Here is an 18,244-nt window from a genome sequence, read left to right as displayed (position 1 = left end):
TTCTCCATCTCTCCCCTCTTCTTTCCTCCTCCCTCCTTCCTGTCTGCCCCATTGAATTAATCAGATCTGTATCTTACTCATCCTAAGAACCTTCAGAACCACTCATTAAAAAAAAAAAAAAGCCTTAACCATCTCTCCATCCTTGGGCATTTGAGTTTTGGGTACTCTGCTCTTCTAAAAAATCTAGTTTTTGTGTAATCTGGCAAATGTGTTTTAAAAAAAATTGTAGATTTAAAAAACTACTTTCTTACACATTGATATGATGTTTGACACTCTCTTCTATTAATACTTGTCAAGGGTAGGTGTGTGACTCTGTATCTTCTTTTTTTTTTTTTTTTTTTTTTTTGAGACAGTCTCGCTTTGTTGTCCAGGCTAGAGTGAGTGCCATGGCGTCAGCCTAGCTCACAGCAACCTCAATCTCCTGGGCTCAAGGGACCCTCCTGCCTCAGCCTCCCAAGTAGCTGGGACTACAGGCATGCGCCACCATGCCCGGCTAATTTTATATATATATATATTAGTTGGCCAATTAATTTCTTTCTATTTATAGTAGAGACGGGGTCTCGCTCTTGCTCAGGCTGGTTTTGAACTCCTGACCTTGAGCAATCCGCCCGCCTCGGCCTCCCAAGAGCTAGGATTACAGGCGTGAGCCACTGCGCCCGGCCTGACTTTGTATCTTAAGTTGTCACATAGACAACATTCGCAGTCTAATTTTCTAACTGCACAATTTAGGGATTTTGTTTCCCTCTCTGCTGAGGTGGTAGCTAAAGAACAAGGCAGGGCCATCTCTCCCAGGCCTAAATATTAATGATCCCAGCAGCACTACTCTGTTGTTAGGACCCCCCCTTACCATCAGCATGAATGAAGTACTCCAGCATAATCCCTCCATATCTGCACACATGCGTGGAGGGCTGAGCTGCACCATTCATTAGCACTCACTGCAAGAGCAAGGCACCTGCTGGTGTATGAACACAAAGCAAAAAAGGAGAACAAGGGATAGAGCTGTTTTTCACTTCTTAAAACTTCCAATTGAAAAACACTCAATTATGTTTTCAATGTTCAAGACCTGAGGGATTTCAGGTGAACCATTGAGCATGGCTGGATTCGATGGGAATCGTCATTCTAGTTTGCCACTGTGTCTATAAACCCTGACATGCCATCCTACACTTGAGAGACATTTGCATTCAGCTGCCCTGGGAGACCAGGTCTCTTAAGTCACGTGGACTATGCCACAGATAATGCTGTCCAATAATCATTATAGCTTGAAGAAATCGGTTCTCTTTCTTCATGCCAGAGAGCCTCTGCCAATGTTCACACCAATCCTTCACTTTTTAAGCAAACTGGAGCAGTGATTTTTACACTGGCTGTTCCTTAAAATGTTCTGAGAGAGTTTTTTAGAAAATAAAAATGTTCAGTTCACCTTCCAGAAATTTCTGGTCCATCAATCCAGGAGGCCCTGACTTGAATCTCTTTTAAAAACTTCCCCAGGTGATTGAGTCCCCTGTGTGTAGCCAGAGTCAGGAACCACTGGACTAGAGGTGGTTCAACAAGATGGGAAATAAGGCTGTGAGAAGTAGTCAGGGAAAACTGCCGTGTTTAACCTTTGGAAAGAAAAACAAACAAAAACTAGGGAAGATATGATACAGGCTGATCCTCTTGTCTTCAAATACAGGGAATGAAAATCTTTCCAGGCAAACACATATGTGTTATTCTAGACAACCAATATGAGAAGCTATGAAAACATAGAGCCTTCTTCTTATGTCACAAATACATAGAGCATTGAGGACAAGCCACCACATGGCACTGCCACTGTGCAGGATCAGTGCTCAGCTCTGGGTCAGGCAGACCTGCATTAAATACGACCCCTGCCATATATTACACTCTATGTCACCTCAGTCTAGGCACCTTTGTCATGGCCCGTTTACAGGACGGAGGATGAACACAGAGCACAAAACACAAACGCAGAACACAAAGAAAAACGCAGACATACATACAAACGGTTGACTTGAGTAGTAATACACCTGGTCAGTTTTATTTTTATACTCTAAAAGATTAAAGTTAGTTCCTTGTACACAACCACCCAGGCGTGGCAACAATAGCCATAAATTCCAGAATGCGTACCCTTAGGGAAGCAGATATCCCCTGACTCAGAATCTCCAGGTGGTTGCTCTAGGCACTAGGCATAGATAAAGGACTGAGATTAGCAAGGATGGGCAAGGTGAGCCACAGGGGGCATTTCTCATCCCCAGTTTCTCTTAGGGTGACCCCCTAAGATCTTCGGCTGAACCCCGGAGGCTGTGCCTGGCTTAGGTCGCCCCTCCCTTGAGGAGTCTTACCCATCATTGACTAACCAGCCATCTTATGGGGTGTTTATCATGTGGCCTCCAGACCCCGAATGCCGTGGGGTGTGGCTGCTCTTGCTAGTTGCAGCTCAGGTCCTTTGTTATGCCTCTAGGCAACAACTTGGTTTTTCACAGGGAGCCTGTCCAGAACACATTACTTTCAAACACTCTGGGCAGAACACGTACATTACTCACTAACTTTAATTCTTAAACTAGGAAAATATATGTCAGTCCCCTACACACCTTAGGTTCTTAGCTTCCTCATCTCGAAACTGAAGATGACAATAATGACCAGCTCAAGGTTGTCATGAGGATTAAATGGGATGATACATGGCAAATGCGTAGCTGTGACCCTGGCACATCCCGTGTGCTTAATAAAGAGCCATCCTAGATATGTGGGAGCAGCAGCTTGCACCCCGTTTAATTTACCACTGAGCTCACTTGAGAACCTAGCCTCCCCACTTAATGTGTGCCCTGGAGTATGACCCCAATGACTCCTCACAGCAAAGTTCAGGTCTCTTAGCTAGCTACAAGTTGACAGAGAAGATATGAGAATAGAACAAGTCCAACCCTGCAGGCTAGTGGGAACACTTCTGAATTTGCTAGCATCTTTCAGTCTCCCCTAGGGATTCCATAGTTATGAGAAAAGCAGAATACGTGTAATACTCTGACATTCGGATATACATTTTACCTTTCTTAATTCTAGCTCATGGGTTCTCAAACCTCAGTGTGAATAGGAACTACCCTACAGGACTGAATACAAAAACGATTGTACAATATATACTCTGATAGGTGACTTAAGGGATTTTAAAAATGAATTCTGACCATAAGAGATTTTTTTTTCCTTTTCGCCTTATTGATTGTTGACTTAAAACCTAACCCAAGCTACAAGAAGTGAGCTACTATAGTTGAGATTAAGGTAGTGTGTAAACTGGAACTTCGCGGTAGTCATAGTATTATCTTATCATTTACTGATGTGCTTAGAATGTGTATAATGTACTGTAACTTACATGTATAACCTTGCTTGATTTTAAGATGACCTTCTACAGAATATATTATTGCCCACATTTTACAGAGGAGAAAACTGAGGCCAAGAGAGATTAAGGAATTTATCCCAGGAGATTAAGGAATTTACCCCAGTTATATAAACAGTGGTTATAATAGTCAGGGTCCCTAGAAGATGGTATATTCAAATTGAGGAAATTGTGTTAAGTGAAATAAAGGGACTATTTAGAAGGGTATGGAAAACGTGTAGGGAAACTCTAAGGGATAGCTCGGACTGCCTGGGCTGGTAACAGTAAGGGACAGTTACCCACCCTAAGCCCAAAGGGAGGTTACTGGGACTGAAAGGGGAATCCTATATGGAGAAGGCCACCTGACAGGAGCTGAGACCTTTGTAGCCATAGCAACTCACTGGAAGGGCACCTGGGAATAAATACCTCAACCCCTACTTCCCTTCTGTCCTTTATTCCCCTCCAGGGCTCCCTATTGGCCAAAACCAGCTGGAAGCTGGAAGGCAGGAGAGTCCATTGCAACAATTCATATGTAGTCTTGCTGTTCAACCTCCCTCAGAAGCACAGAGGATGGAGAAACATCGAGAATGGATCTACAGGACCAATGAATGAAGCCAGGGTTTGAGTGCAGTCTTCCTGAAGAACTTTGCTTTTAGTCTTGCTGGTATATAACCTATAGTGATAATAATGTCATCATTATTGGAGTAGGTTGCCCCCATAACAGGTGGGACCTCTCCATCACACAGTGTTCCAGCAGATAACCACACTTGGTCAGACCATTTGCTAGAGATCAGAAGAAGGTATATTTATATCATGGAAAAAGGTATGAGATTGCTTCAAAGTTTCTGGTGCTAAATTCTATCATTCTCAATGTTCTTCTCCAAGGAGAGCTTAGTTAGACCAAAGAAGAGACCAAGACTCTCCCTTCTCTTATTGTGCTCTACTAAGGAATTCATTCCCTGTCTTGGCTCTCCTTCAGATTGCTTGAGATTGGTTACTGCAACTCCAAACTGGGGAGATGGAGGGGGCGACTCTTAATATAGAAAAGAAAAAGTTGTCCTACACTGCTTTCCCATAAAAGGCTGCTGAATAAAAACCATTCGCCCTCATGAGGACAACAAGGAAATGTTGCAGTATTCAAAGTTTATCAGAAGAAAGTGACCTAGACAAAGGCAACAGCCAAGTGACCCAAGGGCTATCCCCACAAACGGGACTATCATTTAGTAATGTCTGAGAATTTGATTGCAATTGCTGCTTCATCTGCTTTGTTCTTTAAGATTATTGATGCTAAATAGACACGTAGCCCACTAGAAAAGAATAGAAAACCCAGAAATAAACTTACATATTTACATATCTTATCTTACATAGTTACATATCTTAACATTTACTGAGTGCTTACTATGTGTATGGTGTACTGCACCTTATATGTATAACTTTATTTGATTCTTAAGATGACCTTCTGCAGAAGGTATTATTACCTGTATTTTACAGAGAGAAAACTAAGGCCAAGAGAGATTCAGGAATTTACCCCAGGAGATTAAGGAATTTATCCCAGGTTATACAGATAGTCAGTGGTTATATTAGTCAGGGTCCCAGTTAGAAGATCAGCTAATTGATCTTTGACAAAGCCAACAAAAACTTTCATTGGGGAAAGGACACTGTCTTCAATCGAGGGTGCCGGGAAAATTGGATAGCCACATGAAGAAGAATGAAACTGGACCCCTATTTCTCACCATATACAGAAATCAAATAAAAATGATTTAAAGACTTAAACATAAGACCCAAAACTATAAAAATACTAAAAGAAAACCTAGGAAAAACTCTCCTGGACATTGGTCTAGGCAAAGAATTTATGACTAAGACCTCAAAAGCGCAAGCAACAAAAACAATAATAAATGGAACTTAAACTAAAAAGCTTCTGCACAACAAAAGAAATAATCAATAGAATGAAAACACAACCTGTTGTATGGGAGAAAATATTGGTAAACTATTCATTGAACAGCGGACTAATATCCAGAATATGCAAAGAACTCAAACAATTCAACAGGAAAAAAATAAATAATCCCATTAAAAAGTAGGCAAAGCACATGGATAGACATTTCTCAAAAGAAGACATACAAACAGCCCAGGGGTAGATGAAAAACTGCTCGATCTCACTAATTATCAGAGAAATGCAAATCAAAACCACAATAAGATATCTAAGTCAGAATGGCTCTTATTAAAAAGGCAAAAAATAACAGATGTTGGCAAGGATGTGGAGAAAAGGGAACTCTCATATGCTAGTGGTGGCAATGTCACTAGTACAGCCACTATGGAAAACATTATGGATATTTCTCAAAAACTAACAATAGAATTACCATTCAATTAGTAATCCCACTACTAGGTATCTACCCAAAGGAAAAGAAATCAATATGCCAACGGCATACCTGCAATATATGTTGAAATAAGCTCACATGTTTATTGCAGCATTATTGACAACAGCAAAAATACAGAATCAACCCAAGTGTCCATCAACAAAAGAATAGATAAGGAAGATGTAGTGTATATATACAATGGAATACTATTCAGCCATTAAAAAGAATTAAATGGTGTCTTTTGTAGCAACATGGATGGAACTGGAAGACACTATCTTAAATAAAATAAGCCAGGAACAAAAAGACAAATATCACATTTTCTCACTTATATGTGACAGCTAAAAAATTTGATCCCATGGAAGTAGAGAGTGGGAAGATAGATAACAGAGACTGAAAAGGGTAAATGAGGAGTGGGGCAGGAGGAAGAGAAGTGGGTTAAAGGGTATAAACATTCAGTAAAATAGAAGGACTAAGTTCAATGTTTTGTTTGCTTGCTGAGTAGGGTAACTATAATTAACAAAAATGTACTGTACTTTGGCGATGAACACCCTAAATACCATGATGATCACCATGTATTATATACATGTAACAAAATTTCACGTGTACCCCATAAATTTCTATTAAAAAAGGATTGTCGATGATCTCCAGAACTTCATAATAAGGAAAACCATCCACCGTCAGTTAATTAGTGGGACATACATATTTGTGGTTCTTTACAAAGTCAGAACCACCCAGGGAACCAGTTTGTCGTTTCCGAGTTTCTAGGAAGCTTTTCTGATAAAGCAAGTCTGGGCTTCAGAGTTAAGCAGGCCTGTGTTTGAATCCCAGTTCTTCCGCACACAACGTTGTGTGGGTCTCCTAATCGCTTTCTGCCTACACATCCTCATCTGTGAAATGGAAATAGTTCTTGTAGCTTCAAAAAGTATATCCATAAAGCAGATATTACAGGGCTTGCCATATCATGTGGACACAGTAAATGTCATCCTCTGCCTTCCTAAACAACCAAGGAATCATAAACTGTGGATCTGAATCTGTCTTTAAAACGTTGACCCAACTATTAAGACTACAACACTAATCGCTGTAATGTTTTTTAAAAAATAAAACAAATGGGACATTAGGGGCTCTTTTGTAAAACGATCAATATGAGTATGCTAATGTTCAGAAATCTGAGATATTTTTAGGGTGAATGAAAAACACGAATGAAAATTATTGTATACTGTTCCCATTTCCGAGGAAAGGTACTAAACTGTTCCCTGACAACGTTAGCTCTGAAGCCAAGAGCATGGAAGGGAGAAAACTGGAGAAGCCTGAAACTAAATTGAAAATGAAAAGGCTTTAGAAAGGTTTGGAACAAAGGTAGGTTTGGAACAACCACTAACCGAAGGAGAATTTTCACAGTGGCAGCACCAGATCGTTGTATTAAGAACGCTGCAGTGGACACAGAAGTTACAGCAGCCTTCGGAATTAGACCCACCTGGGAACCATCGGTCTCAACCATGTTTGGAGCAGTGAGATTCAAATTGAGCTCATCATTCCCTCTTCCCTGTTTGAATGACCTTGAGTAAGTCACTTGCCCCTATGGGTATCGATGGGCATAGTAGTGTCCCCATCCACTGGGCTTGGGTGACGACTAAATGAGGCGATGTCACATAAAGCACTTAGCGCAGTTCCTGGCACACTGTGGTGGCTATTATCGTCTTCATGAAGTTGGCGTCCTCACTGACGCCACTCCCATCACCCCGAAGATCCACGGCAGTGCTTTGCATGCAGCAACCCGGCACAGCTGCAGACGAGCCTGCCTGTAGCCCTGTCTGTCAGATTGAGGTCACCGAATAGGGAACCAAGGGACTCGTCCACCTCAAAGGTGTCTGCAGCCGTAAGACACAAGTGGAGTTCATTCACTTTTCTTGTTAACACACATTAGCAAAAGAGAAGTGAGAGAGTTCTATTTTTGCCTCACTGTCTCAGCTGATGAAAAAAGAGATGTTACTTTATAGAAATCTCAATTCAGACCGAGGACTTGGTCTAAATATAATCCATTCTTCAGGCAGAAATTGTCTCATTAGGTAGGAGCGTCGGGAGGCTGAAACATTTGGTAGCTACGCTTACTGACTGATAAATTCCAACAGAAAGAGTGCGAATTCATTCCATTTACTTAGTATGGATGAAGGAGGAAAGGAGACAGTGGAAAAAGATGAATCGTGAGTTCTCAGCATATCATTCATTCCTGCCGTCAGCATTTCTACTGCAAGATGACTTAAGGCTAAATGTCAGGGGGGTGGCACAAATTCTTTATGCCCACCATAAAAACCATAACGTTTTGAACTAGAGCAGCTTGATACTGTATAGATTGGGAATAATCTTTGAGAGTGATTGCTGGTATCTTAATTTCTATCCCCAGTTTCTCTTAATCATGGCAAAGATTACCGGCTATGCATCTGTCTCCCCGTTCCCTTTGTTCTGTAATGACATCCTCATGATGAACAAGAGGAAAGAGAAAATTTTTTATCTCCAGGGGTATTTCTTTGCTTGACAACAGCTCCCTGTGATTAAATGCAAAGTGTTTTGCATAAAGGACTGAATCAAGGACCCAAGCCAGGCCCTGTGACCTCAGAAAATCCAACGATGAGATCCTTGTTCTATTTTCTCTATTTACTTCTTGATGAAATTACTTGGTACTTCTGAGAGAGGCTATATCTCAAATCCCCAAAGTATTTTTCTTAGAAAATTATTTTCCTTAATAAGAGAATGAGAGAGAGAGAGAGAGCAACCAGGTAATTTAGTTCTAAATTGAGATTACAGAATCAGGATTTTTTTTTTTAATCAAAAGCTGAAGAACTAAATTATGCCTTTGTATAACTACAGTAATTGGAAGGCATCCCAATTCGCTCTGAGGTGTCATTTATTAGCACCTGGATACTGTTTTGTTTGTAACATCCTATTCCCCTTTCCAGTGAAAATAAACAACTTTTCCTGAATTGGGAGCATTTAAGGATTAAGAGCGTTCTTTCCTTTTCTTTTGTGTGTAATTACCTGTTCCTAGAAATTACGATTTCTTATGAGTTCAGGAACATAACACTGGGTGTTTTCCTCTAAGAATTCAGTTCTGAATTTTATTCTTTACCTGAGAATGCTATTCCTTAATTTTATCTGCTGACGTGTTTTTTTTTTTTCTTTGTTGGCAAAGTTCTCCCTCAAACCTAGTCCAAGCCTCTGGATAAACACTCAGTGAATTGAATACAAACGTGAAGTGAGCCCTAAAAACCTCAGCCATTGAGACAGTTTCCTTAAAATGCTGGGCCTCACCAGCACATCCGGGCAGGGCCCTGCCAGGGAAAGCAAGTCCTGCTGCCAAGAAAAGCAGAGAGGGACCACAAATTGCTACCAAACCACTCCAAAATGTCCTTGTCTTTCCAACAGCCCTGAAAAGATAAACTTCCCCAAGCCCTAGGGATCCAAAGTATTTCACTCAAAATTTTCACAGGATACTAAAGAAGGAGAAAAAATAAGGCAGCAGTAAAGATATGTGCCTGACTGCTTTGCCTCTTCCATTGGCTTTTTGCTTTCTTTTGTTCACCCATCTCATCTTTTTTTTTTTTTTTTTTTTTTATTTGAGACAGAGTCTCACTTTGTTGCCCAGGCTAGAGTGAGTGCCATGGCGTCAGCCTAGCTCACAGCAACCTCAAACTCCTGGGCTTGAGTGATCCTTCTGCCTCAGCCTCCCGAGTAGCTGGGACTACAGGCATGCGCCACCATGCCCGGCTAATTTTTTATGTATATATCAGTTGGCCAATTAATTTCTTTCTATTTATAGTAGAGACGGGGTCTCGCTCTTGCTCAGGCTGGTTTTGAACTCCTGACCTTGAGCAATCTGCCCGCCTCGGCCTCCCAAGAGCTAGGATTACAGGCGTGAGCCACAGCGCCCGGCCTCATCTTTATTTAAGACAATTCTCTGTTAAAACAACATGCAGTTGTGTCAATGCAGTGAGACTCAAAGTCTTCATTCATGCCCAGGTTAAGATAACAGAACAACCCAAAGTCAAAGTCAAGGGCTGTACTTGATGGCTTGATGACCTTACTAGTATTAATAATTCCCAGTGCACATTCTAGGAACTCATGGGGTTCTGTATATCCATATACGCTGTGTGGCCCTGGCCGTGTCGTCTCATCTGGTTCTCCCAGCTTCCAAGGTGGCCCTGCATCATGTGACCCCATGTCCAACCTCACATCACACCTCTCTCCTCTTCACGCTTTCCCTAAAGCCTTCCCACTTTCCTAGATGTTCCTCAAATATGCCAGAAGCCCCCCTTCTCAAGATGTTTGCACATATTCTTCCCTCAATCTGGAATGCTCTTCCTCACTGCCCACCCTAATAGTTAACTCCTCAACTCAGCCATCACCTCTGCAGGAAGGCAAACTATGTACCCCATCCCCTGAAGATTAAATCAATCCCCTCTGTTATATATTCTTGCAGCATGCTGTGTTTTCCTTCCTAGCACTTACCGTGATTTCTAATTCTGCATGTACTACTGGGACAATACAACAGAGGGCAAGCACCATCCTATTTTATCCACCTCCAGGGTTCCTAGTCCTTGGCACACAGCAAGCAGCAATAATTTCTGTTGTTGAATGAATGGCAGACAGGTGGAAAATCAGTGAAATACCAATTCTTGATTCAATTCAGGATGGAAGCTATTTTATGGACTAGCGTTCTGATATAGGAGGAAAATGCGGAAGGCCCATTAAGTTTTGAGCAGGTGATGAATTTGATAGCGTGATAATTCTCCAATCCCAAAGAACTGTGAAAATTCATATTCAAACACTGTATTCATCACTCCAGAGTATAATGGGTATTATGCTTGAAAGAGAGGTTTGAATGGCTGCAAATTTCCTACTTGTCCAGCTGAGCCTGGTCGCTTTTAATAATTCCAGCCTATACCATCCACCTCCAACCCACCTGCACTTCACACGCAGATGGGGAAACCTATATTTTTAAAAATCAGTGCAGGCCCTGCACTTTGTCTCAGAAATTTATCCAGACAACTCTCACTTGCGCAATCCCATTGCTCCTTGCTCTCATGCTGCGTGGTTCTGCTAATCCTTGTTCCCATTGATTTCTATCCACTCTTTCCTGTTATGGACCCCACTCCAAACTTAATTTCCATATGCTGGGACCTCCACAGCATTCTAAAACTTCCTTTCCTCTTCCCAACCCTCCTAACGTTTCTGGTAACTGGTTTCCCAACCTCCTCCTGAAGAACAACAACAACACAATCACCATTATAATAGCAGCCTATATCTGTAGAGCACAACGGGCCAGACACTGCTCCCATACTTAACTCTTGGATGCATTATTTTGGTGAAGACTTAATCATTTCACTCCCATTCACAAATGAGAGGTGAGACTGTGGGATAGAGATTGAGCATCATGATCAAGGTCCCCATGTGTAAGTGACAGAGGTGAGATGTGAGCACAGACTGGGCCGTTTAACCACTGCCCATTGGCTAGAACTGGGCCTTTCTAGAATGCCACTTCTATCCTTTCACTCGCCTGGTGATGTCATAATGAGCTTAATATTTGCAAATGGGCACAGAAAAATTCCTAGCATTTGAGATCCACCACCAATTGGCTTCGCCTTGGCTGGCCAACCTGATCCATCAGTGTAATAAAGGGTTTATGGTGGGAAATAACTGGCCCTCCTTAAAGACAGCCCCTCCATGCTTAACCTTATGTATTTTCCAAGCTCTTTCCTTACTTACGGTATCTTACTTACAGTATCCTTCTCATCCATCACTCCAAAGACTCCACTGAAGTCCCACTACCCTGTGATTGAAAAGTTAACTGTCCTGCTTGCTTGGGCCCTTCCCCTCCACTCCTGTTGGAATTTATGTAAGGAATACAGTCTGGATTGAACACTCAGTTTTTTACAGAAAGTCCACTTAACATATAAGCCTTGGCCACTCCCAAGGAAAGTGAGAGTCTTGCTTTAATTGTATAAATTTCACTTAAATTTTATGTTTCATATAAATTTTATCATATGGAAAACAAACGTTAAGTAAAATCCATATGATTTAGGGGAGACACACACACATATATACAGATGGTCCTCGATTTACAATGAGGTTACATCCCAATAGCTCCATAGTAAGTTGAAAATAAGTCAGAAAGGCGTTTAATACACCTAACCCACTGAACATCATAGCTTAGACTATCCTACCTTAATGTGCTCAGAAAATTTACGTTAGCTTATACTTAGTTGAAGTCCTATTTTATAATAAGATTATAATAGACACAAAGCCTATTTTATAATAAGGTGTTGAATATCTCATTTAATTTATTGAATGCTGTACTGAAAGTAAAAACAATGGTTGTATGGGTACTTGAAGTATAGATTCTACTGAATGCATAGTGCTTTCACACCATCATAAAGTTGAAAAATCATAAGTTGAACTGTTGTAAGTCAGGGACTGTCTATATACTCACACCCCACGCACCCCACCAGAAACACACCTGCAGTTGAGCAAGTTAGATCTGTTGCTCCTGGCAATGAGGAAGGTTGCACATCCCAGGGACTGTGGGTATCTCATCAAGACTGTGTTAGAAAGGATTTACAGGATTTGGGCTTCTGTTAAATGTTTTAGGGAGATTTCAAGGAAGTGGGGCTTTGTTCTGGATTGGATGCTGGCAGGAAGTGGGAGTGAATCTATAATTGGCCGTCTTAATATATCTTATCTAGAAGGGAGGAAGACTAAATAGAGGCTAAAGCTGCATTTGGTGAAGAAGCAGCAGTCACTCATATTAACCAGAAGAGGAGGATGTTTGACATTTTCATGGTTTGCATAATGACCTTGCATTTGTCTGTTATTACAGAAGATACGAAGTGGTCTTGTTTGTGTCTTGATCCATCACAGTCACAGAATGACCCTGCTTGCTATCAGCATTCTGTGAAATTATTTATCTTCAACAGGAAAACGTCACTTCCTAGCTAGCAGTGCCAGGTCAACTCCTAGGCCCCCAAGCCTGGCTGATAAAGTGTCAGATGTCAGGGATCCATGTGTATATAAAAAACCAAAGCAACCACCACAAAATAAATTAGAACCAAACGATTCCGGATGAAGTAGGAGCCTTCTCTGGCTTTTCCCAAAGGAGGGTTTGCAAGCACTTTTCCAGCGTGAGTACTCCATGACTTGTGATGGCTTTGCTCCCTGTCAACTTAGGGGAGACGAAATTATGTTGCAGAGTCCCCTTCCCTGTATGGCTCTAGGTTAGAGAGAGAGAAATTTACATGAGATTTGGAAGGGAGAGTGAAACAACAGCTATTTTCCCGCTCCGAGAGTTGGTGGAGCATGTCAAACACTGCGGCAGCTCATAGACAATGTCATTGATCTGACAGCTCACCCGGGGGGGGGGGGGTTCCGTGGATCCTCCCACACCTGCTGGAAAGCTCTTCTGGCTCCTCTGAGTCCTGGACTGAGTGAGTGTGCAGCTACAAGCAAAGGCCGCCTGCTTCTCCTGCGGGAAACTCACGTCACGGAGGCTGGGGCAGCAAGGAAACACCATTTGCCCTTTTTCTGCCAACTTTGCATTCAGCTTTCCTTCCCCGCTCCTGGCCTGGTTGATTTCAGGTGCAACATCGGGAGCAAAGGCGACAGCCTTGCACAGACTTCTCTACCGGTGCCTGCAATTTTATGTGGTCCTTATAATCCCTTATTCTATATGGCTCTTAAAAGTTCTGATTCTCCAGAAAAGCCCCAGACTGGTACACGCTTGAGATTTCCAGCAGAGAGGAAACCTCTCATCTTTGGGGTCCTGCGCGAGTCTGCAAGGGCCGCGTTGCAAAGAGAGATGGACAACCTTCCAACAAACAGCAGCCAGATGCGGCCCACGGGCAGGCTCGTGCCCGCTTCTCCGGTCCTGCTTCGAGCCTCAGCCGAGCGAGATGGAGCACTCACGGCCTGAGGGAGCAGTGCCGGGGCAGCAAGGTCTAGGAGTGGCGGCAAAGGGCCGTGGGGCTATCAACCAAGCAGCCTGGGGTGGTGCTCCCAAGATTTGGGGCCAGATTCAGCTATGAGGGGGTCAGAGTCACAGCTGCAATGATGTACATGTGAACCGAATCCGAGTGGTGGGGCAAGACGGGAAAACGACAGTAAAGAGTCAAGGGGGTGTCAAGAATGCAGGGAACATGATGGCCCAGGTGGGGCGTCAGGACAGAGTCAGGGGACAGAGGGTATGTGGGTGGGCACCCACGTGTGAAGTGCCGAGGCAGACGTGGGGCTTTGTAGAACTGCGCCCAGCTGGACGGCCCCGGCCCTGCCAGTGTTACAGGCACCAGACGATATGCCATGTACTGTGTTCATTGTGTTATATGACATCTCACTTAATTGTCACAAGCCACCACAATACAATCTTCAAGATTTTACCATGCCAGCTCAACAGGTGATGAAGCTGAGCCAGAGAGGCTGAGTACTTGTTCAAGGTCACCTAGGAAAAGAAGCTGAAGGACAGGAATTTGAATTCAGATCTCCTTTTTGTTTTTGGTTTTTGAGACAGAGTCTCACTCTGTTGCCTGGGCTAGAGTGCTGTGGCGTCAGCCTAGCTCACGGCAACCTCAAACTCCTGGGCTCAGGCGATCCTCCTGCCTCAGCCTCCAGAGTAGCTAGGACTACAGGCATGCGCCACCATGCCCGGCTAATATATATATATATATTTAGTTATCCAGCTAATTTCTTTCTATTTTTTTTAGTAGAGACGGGGGTCTCACTCTTGCTCAGGCTGGTCTCGAACTCCTGAGCTCAAGCGATCCGCCCGCCTCGGCCTCCCAGAGTGCTAGGATTACAGGCGTGAGCCACTGCACCAGGCCGAATTCAGATCTCTTTGACCTGACTTCCATTACACCTTCCCAGATCCAAGCTTTCTAGGCTTAAATAAATAAATAAACCTTTGAGTGACCTGATAAATATTTGTAGAATCAAATCTTCCAGCTGCAGTCAAGGCTTCAGTTGACTGCAACCTCAGGGTAAGCTGCTCTCCAATTCCTGATCCACTAAAACTGTGAGAGGAGAAACATTGACTAAGCCACTAAGTGCTGGGTCATTTGTACTCAACAACTGACAGCTAATACATTTCCCTTAGATGAAACCAGGAGAATGGGCGCAGAGGGTTGGGTGAAAGGAGGAGGATGTGGCTTTTGCAAAGCCCTAGGAAAGGAAGACAGACAGAGAAAGTAGAAGAAATTATCTCATGGCTAAGGGGATTATGTCAAGACACAGAGATGGGAAGTTAGGCTGGGAGACAAGCATGTCTTTGCCTCCCTGTCCCAGGGCTAAAGTCCTGGAGGTCAAAGTTCTCTGAGATGGGCTGAGGAAACAGTGAAGGTCCTGTCTGGTCTATAGGAGGCGGAGGACCATGACTTCAGGGATGTACTGCAACAAGCCCGGGCTCCCAGCTCCCACGTGGCGTGGACAAGACCGAGAAGTTCCCACAAGCCCCCAAGGGAGGCAGAGGAGGTCACTGAGAGTCTGGCTGGGCAGTAGCCAGAGAAGGTTGTCACTGTGGCCATGAGGTTGAGCTACCCAAACGAGGGTCCAATAGGAGTCACCACAAGATGTCAGGAGTACAGGTACCTCCCTGAGAGCTGAGGAGCCTAGTCTGCGGGCGGGACCACTGGGCCCGGTGAAAGTAGAGAGAGAAAGTAGTAGAGGCACACTAATTACAGCCGCCAGCAACAAATGCCAGCAAATCGCCCAGGAGCCAGCAGGAACTCAGGAGTCCCCGCCAGGGTCCCAGTGCTCGAAGGCATGTAGCCTCCAAGGCACCGTCCTAGAGAAGAGATACCTGGCGAGGAGAAAAGGAGAGAAAGGATAAAAGGGAAAGTCACCCAAAAGAGAGAGGTTACTGAAAAGATCACTTAAGGTATTTGATCGGACTGAATTCATTTTGTTTCCTCTACTGTCCAGTGGGAGGTGGGGCTGGGGCTTGAGAGGAAAATCATGTAAATTATAGAAAAGGCAAAGCTACAGTTTCCTGGCATTATCTAAAGCAAGTGTAAGTAACTATGTGACTCCAGTTCCGATGCTGGAAAACATACAGTGAAGACTGATAGAGTTTCAAAGCAGGGTTCTGTGCTGGATCTAGAAGGTGAGAACCAGAGGTAACCATGGAAATCCCCCTATCCCTGGTATTTCCCTCTGTTGGTACCTCATCGCAGGACACCCATGTTCCTCCTCCCCCAGCCCCATGACCCTCCACGCTCCAAGGGCTGGTACTGAAAAGATGGCCCTGGCCTTGTCATACCCGTCATTTGGGAATTATTAATGCAACTGTCCGCTCTATTTTAAAGGGTTATCACCACGCCATTGCCCCGATACCAATGCATGTAGCTCAGAGAAACAGCATGCAGGAATGAGAGTCTGGCACATTTGCTCTGTAGGTCAGAAGGTAACCCTTGTTTTATTAAAATGTGTACAGGAGATTGGGATGGGAAACGACCAGACAGTTCTGTGGCCACGTACACAAAAGCCCATGTCACACCCAAGCCCTGGGCTGCCCCGCAGGCAGGCAGTCTGGAACTGCGTTTGGCTGGAGCCCGGAAAGAGGCCTCGTGAAGCCCAGACCTCCCCGGGTCGACCCTGACTCTACAGGAGCCGACCATGACATCGCATCACTGGAAGGCGGGAATGGCCACCAGGTGAGTTGAAGGGGGAGGTTTTCTTTCCTATTCATATAGCCTTCTTTGAAGAAACTCAGTTCTTGCAAGTGCTGCTGTCTTCCAAACGGTTGTCCGGGCAGTCAGAGAGGCAGTGGCCTACCAGAAACTGAGCTCTACTCACCTGCTACTGAGTTCTGTCCCTGCAATCAAAAGCCCTGGCATAGCCAAGTCCGTGGGCAAAATCGCACTTGGGGTCCACACTGCCCCGTGTACCAACACGCGTACAGATGGGTGCACGGAAAAGCCGCTCGACGCGTCTGAGGCTGACTCACTTCATGTTTCTCTCGATCCAGTCTCTAAAAGGCAGCACCTTGGTGAAGGCTGTGGAGAGGCTGTGGCTGCACGCTTTGTCATAGCTCCAGCTGACCAGTCCTACCAGGTGCCAGCGAGGCTCAGGGGACCCTCGTCCGGGGAAGGACGTGGCCGCGATGCCCCCCGTCTCTGCAGTGCAGATGTCGGAAGGGGCGGTGGGGTCCCGGCTGGCACAGAACATGTTGTCGGTGACACTCACCGGGACGCCGTGGTCCTCATGCTGCTCCTCGCACAGCAGCGAGTCCACCACGCGGACTACCCCTGAGCGCAGCGTGTCGTTCTTGAAGCCGGGACTCCTCACGTCCGCCAGCACGTTCCAGCCGGCCACGGTGATGCGAGACTCCTGAAAGGAGGTGCTGAGGTCCCGGGTGGCGGCCAGGCAGATGGGCTGCACGCGGGTGCTGATGCGGGCCTTGTCCAGGAGCTTCAGGATGGCGATGTCGGCATCGAGCAGGATGGGGTCGTAGTTGGGATACAGAATGATGGCAGAAATCTGCAAACGCAAGGGACGGACAACATTCTGATCTTTCAATGTTGGCAAATAAACGAAAAAATATGTTAGCACCATTAGGCACAAACCCCAGGTTGCAAACTGCCAGTGCAAACTACCAAAAATCTTCCCTGATTTTCCCAACCTTTGCTGGTCATGCTCTTTGATGGGGGCCTGTAGGAGCAGACAACCTTGTGATTTTGTAACAATCTTGTGATACCTTGTGATTTTCTACGTGCATGTTCTATTACCTCAACTGCATTGGGGTGCATTTCCTTGAGGCTTTTTTTATGTCACACTGATCATGACATATTGGTCTGTCTCCCCCACCAGACTGGGGACTGCTCAGAGTAAAACCATGCCTTATTCTTTTTTATATCTATTTGCAGAGAATAGCACGTTGTGGGAGCTTAATGGATGAATGAATGGATGGGTGGATGGATGGACGGATGGACGATGGACAGGCAGATGAGTGGATAAATGGAAGAGAGGGAGGGAGGCAGGGAAAGAGAAGTATATTGTAATCTGGTTGGGAATATTTTGGATAAACCCTCTCTATGTCCTCAAAGCCTACCTAGGACAGTGCTCAAACATAACAAGTGATTAATTTTTTTTTTTCATCCAAGAAATATTTATTGATCATCTACTTTCAGCCAGGCACTGTGCTAGGCTGTGAGGGTCCAATGACAAATCTTAATATCCAGGGAACCAATGGTTTCAGGCAGAGCCAGCCATTGAACAAATAATTTCTCTAATTTTTAATTTGTTATAACTTATGGTATATACCACTTTGAGAAGTTGATGTGTCTTTTACTCTTAGGTAATTAACTTTTAGTGACAGCAATGATAGATATATGCCTCTATCTTATTTTTAATGTAATTAAAGGGGGAAAAAAAGGCTGCACTGACTTTCTAGTGCCCCTGTCTAGTATCTAACAAAATGAAATATTGGGCACTGCTACATGCCAGGCTCTGGGCTGGCTGGCTGCTGACATGCCAAGGGACAGGGCTGGCATAGTCACTGCTC

General features: G+C 44.3%; 1 protein-coding gene across 2 annotated transcripts in view; it reads right to left on the bottom strand.

Annotated features, from left to right (window-relative positions):
- Nucleotides 1-16,135: 16,135 nt before the first annotated feature.
- PAMR1 (peptidase domain containing associated with muscle regeneration 1) overlaps nt 16,136-18,244 on the bottom strand; it is a 74,165-nt gene continuing 72,056 nt past the window's right edge. For both annotated transcript variants that reach the window (XM_012738763.3, XM_012738765.3), the window contains one exon: nt 16,136-17,220. In XM_012738763.3, coding sequence (XP_012594217.2) covers nt 16,684-17,220 — 537 coding nt within the window. In that variant the 3' untranslated portion in view covers nt 16,136-16,683. The remainder of the gene's footprint in view (nt 17,221-18,244) is intronic.

This window comes from Microcebus murinus, chromosome 4 (assembly GCF_040939455.1).
Source record: "Microcebus murinus isolate Inina chromosome 4, M.murinus_Inina_mat1.0, whole genome shotgun sequence".
NCBI classification, from domain to species: Eukaryota; Metazoa; Chordata; class Mammalia; order Primates; family Cheirogaleidae; genus Microcebus; species Microcebus murinus.
This window is presented reverse-complemented; position numbering and strand designations above follow the sequence as displayed.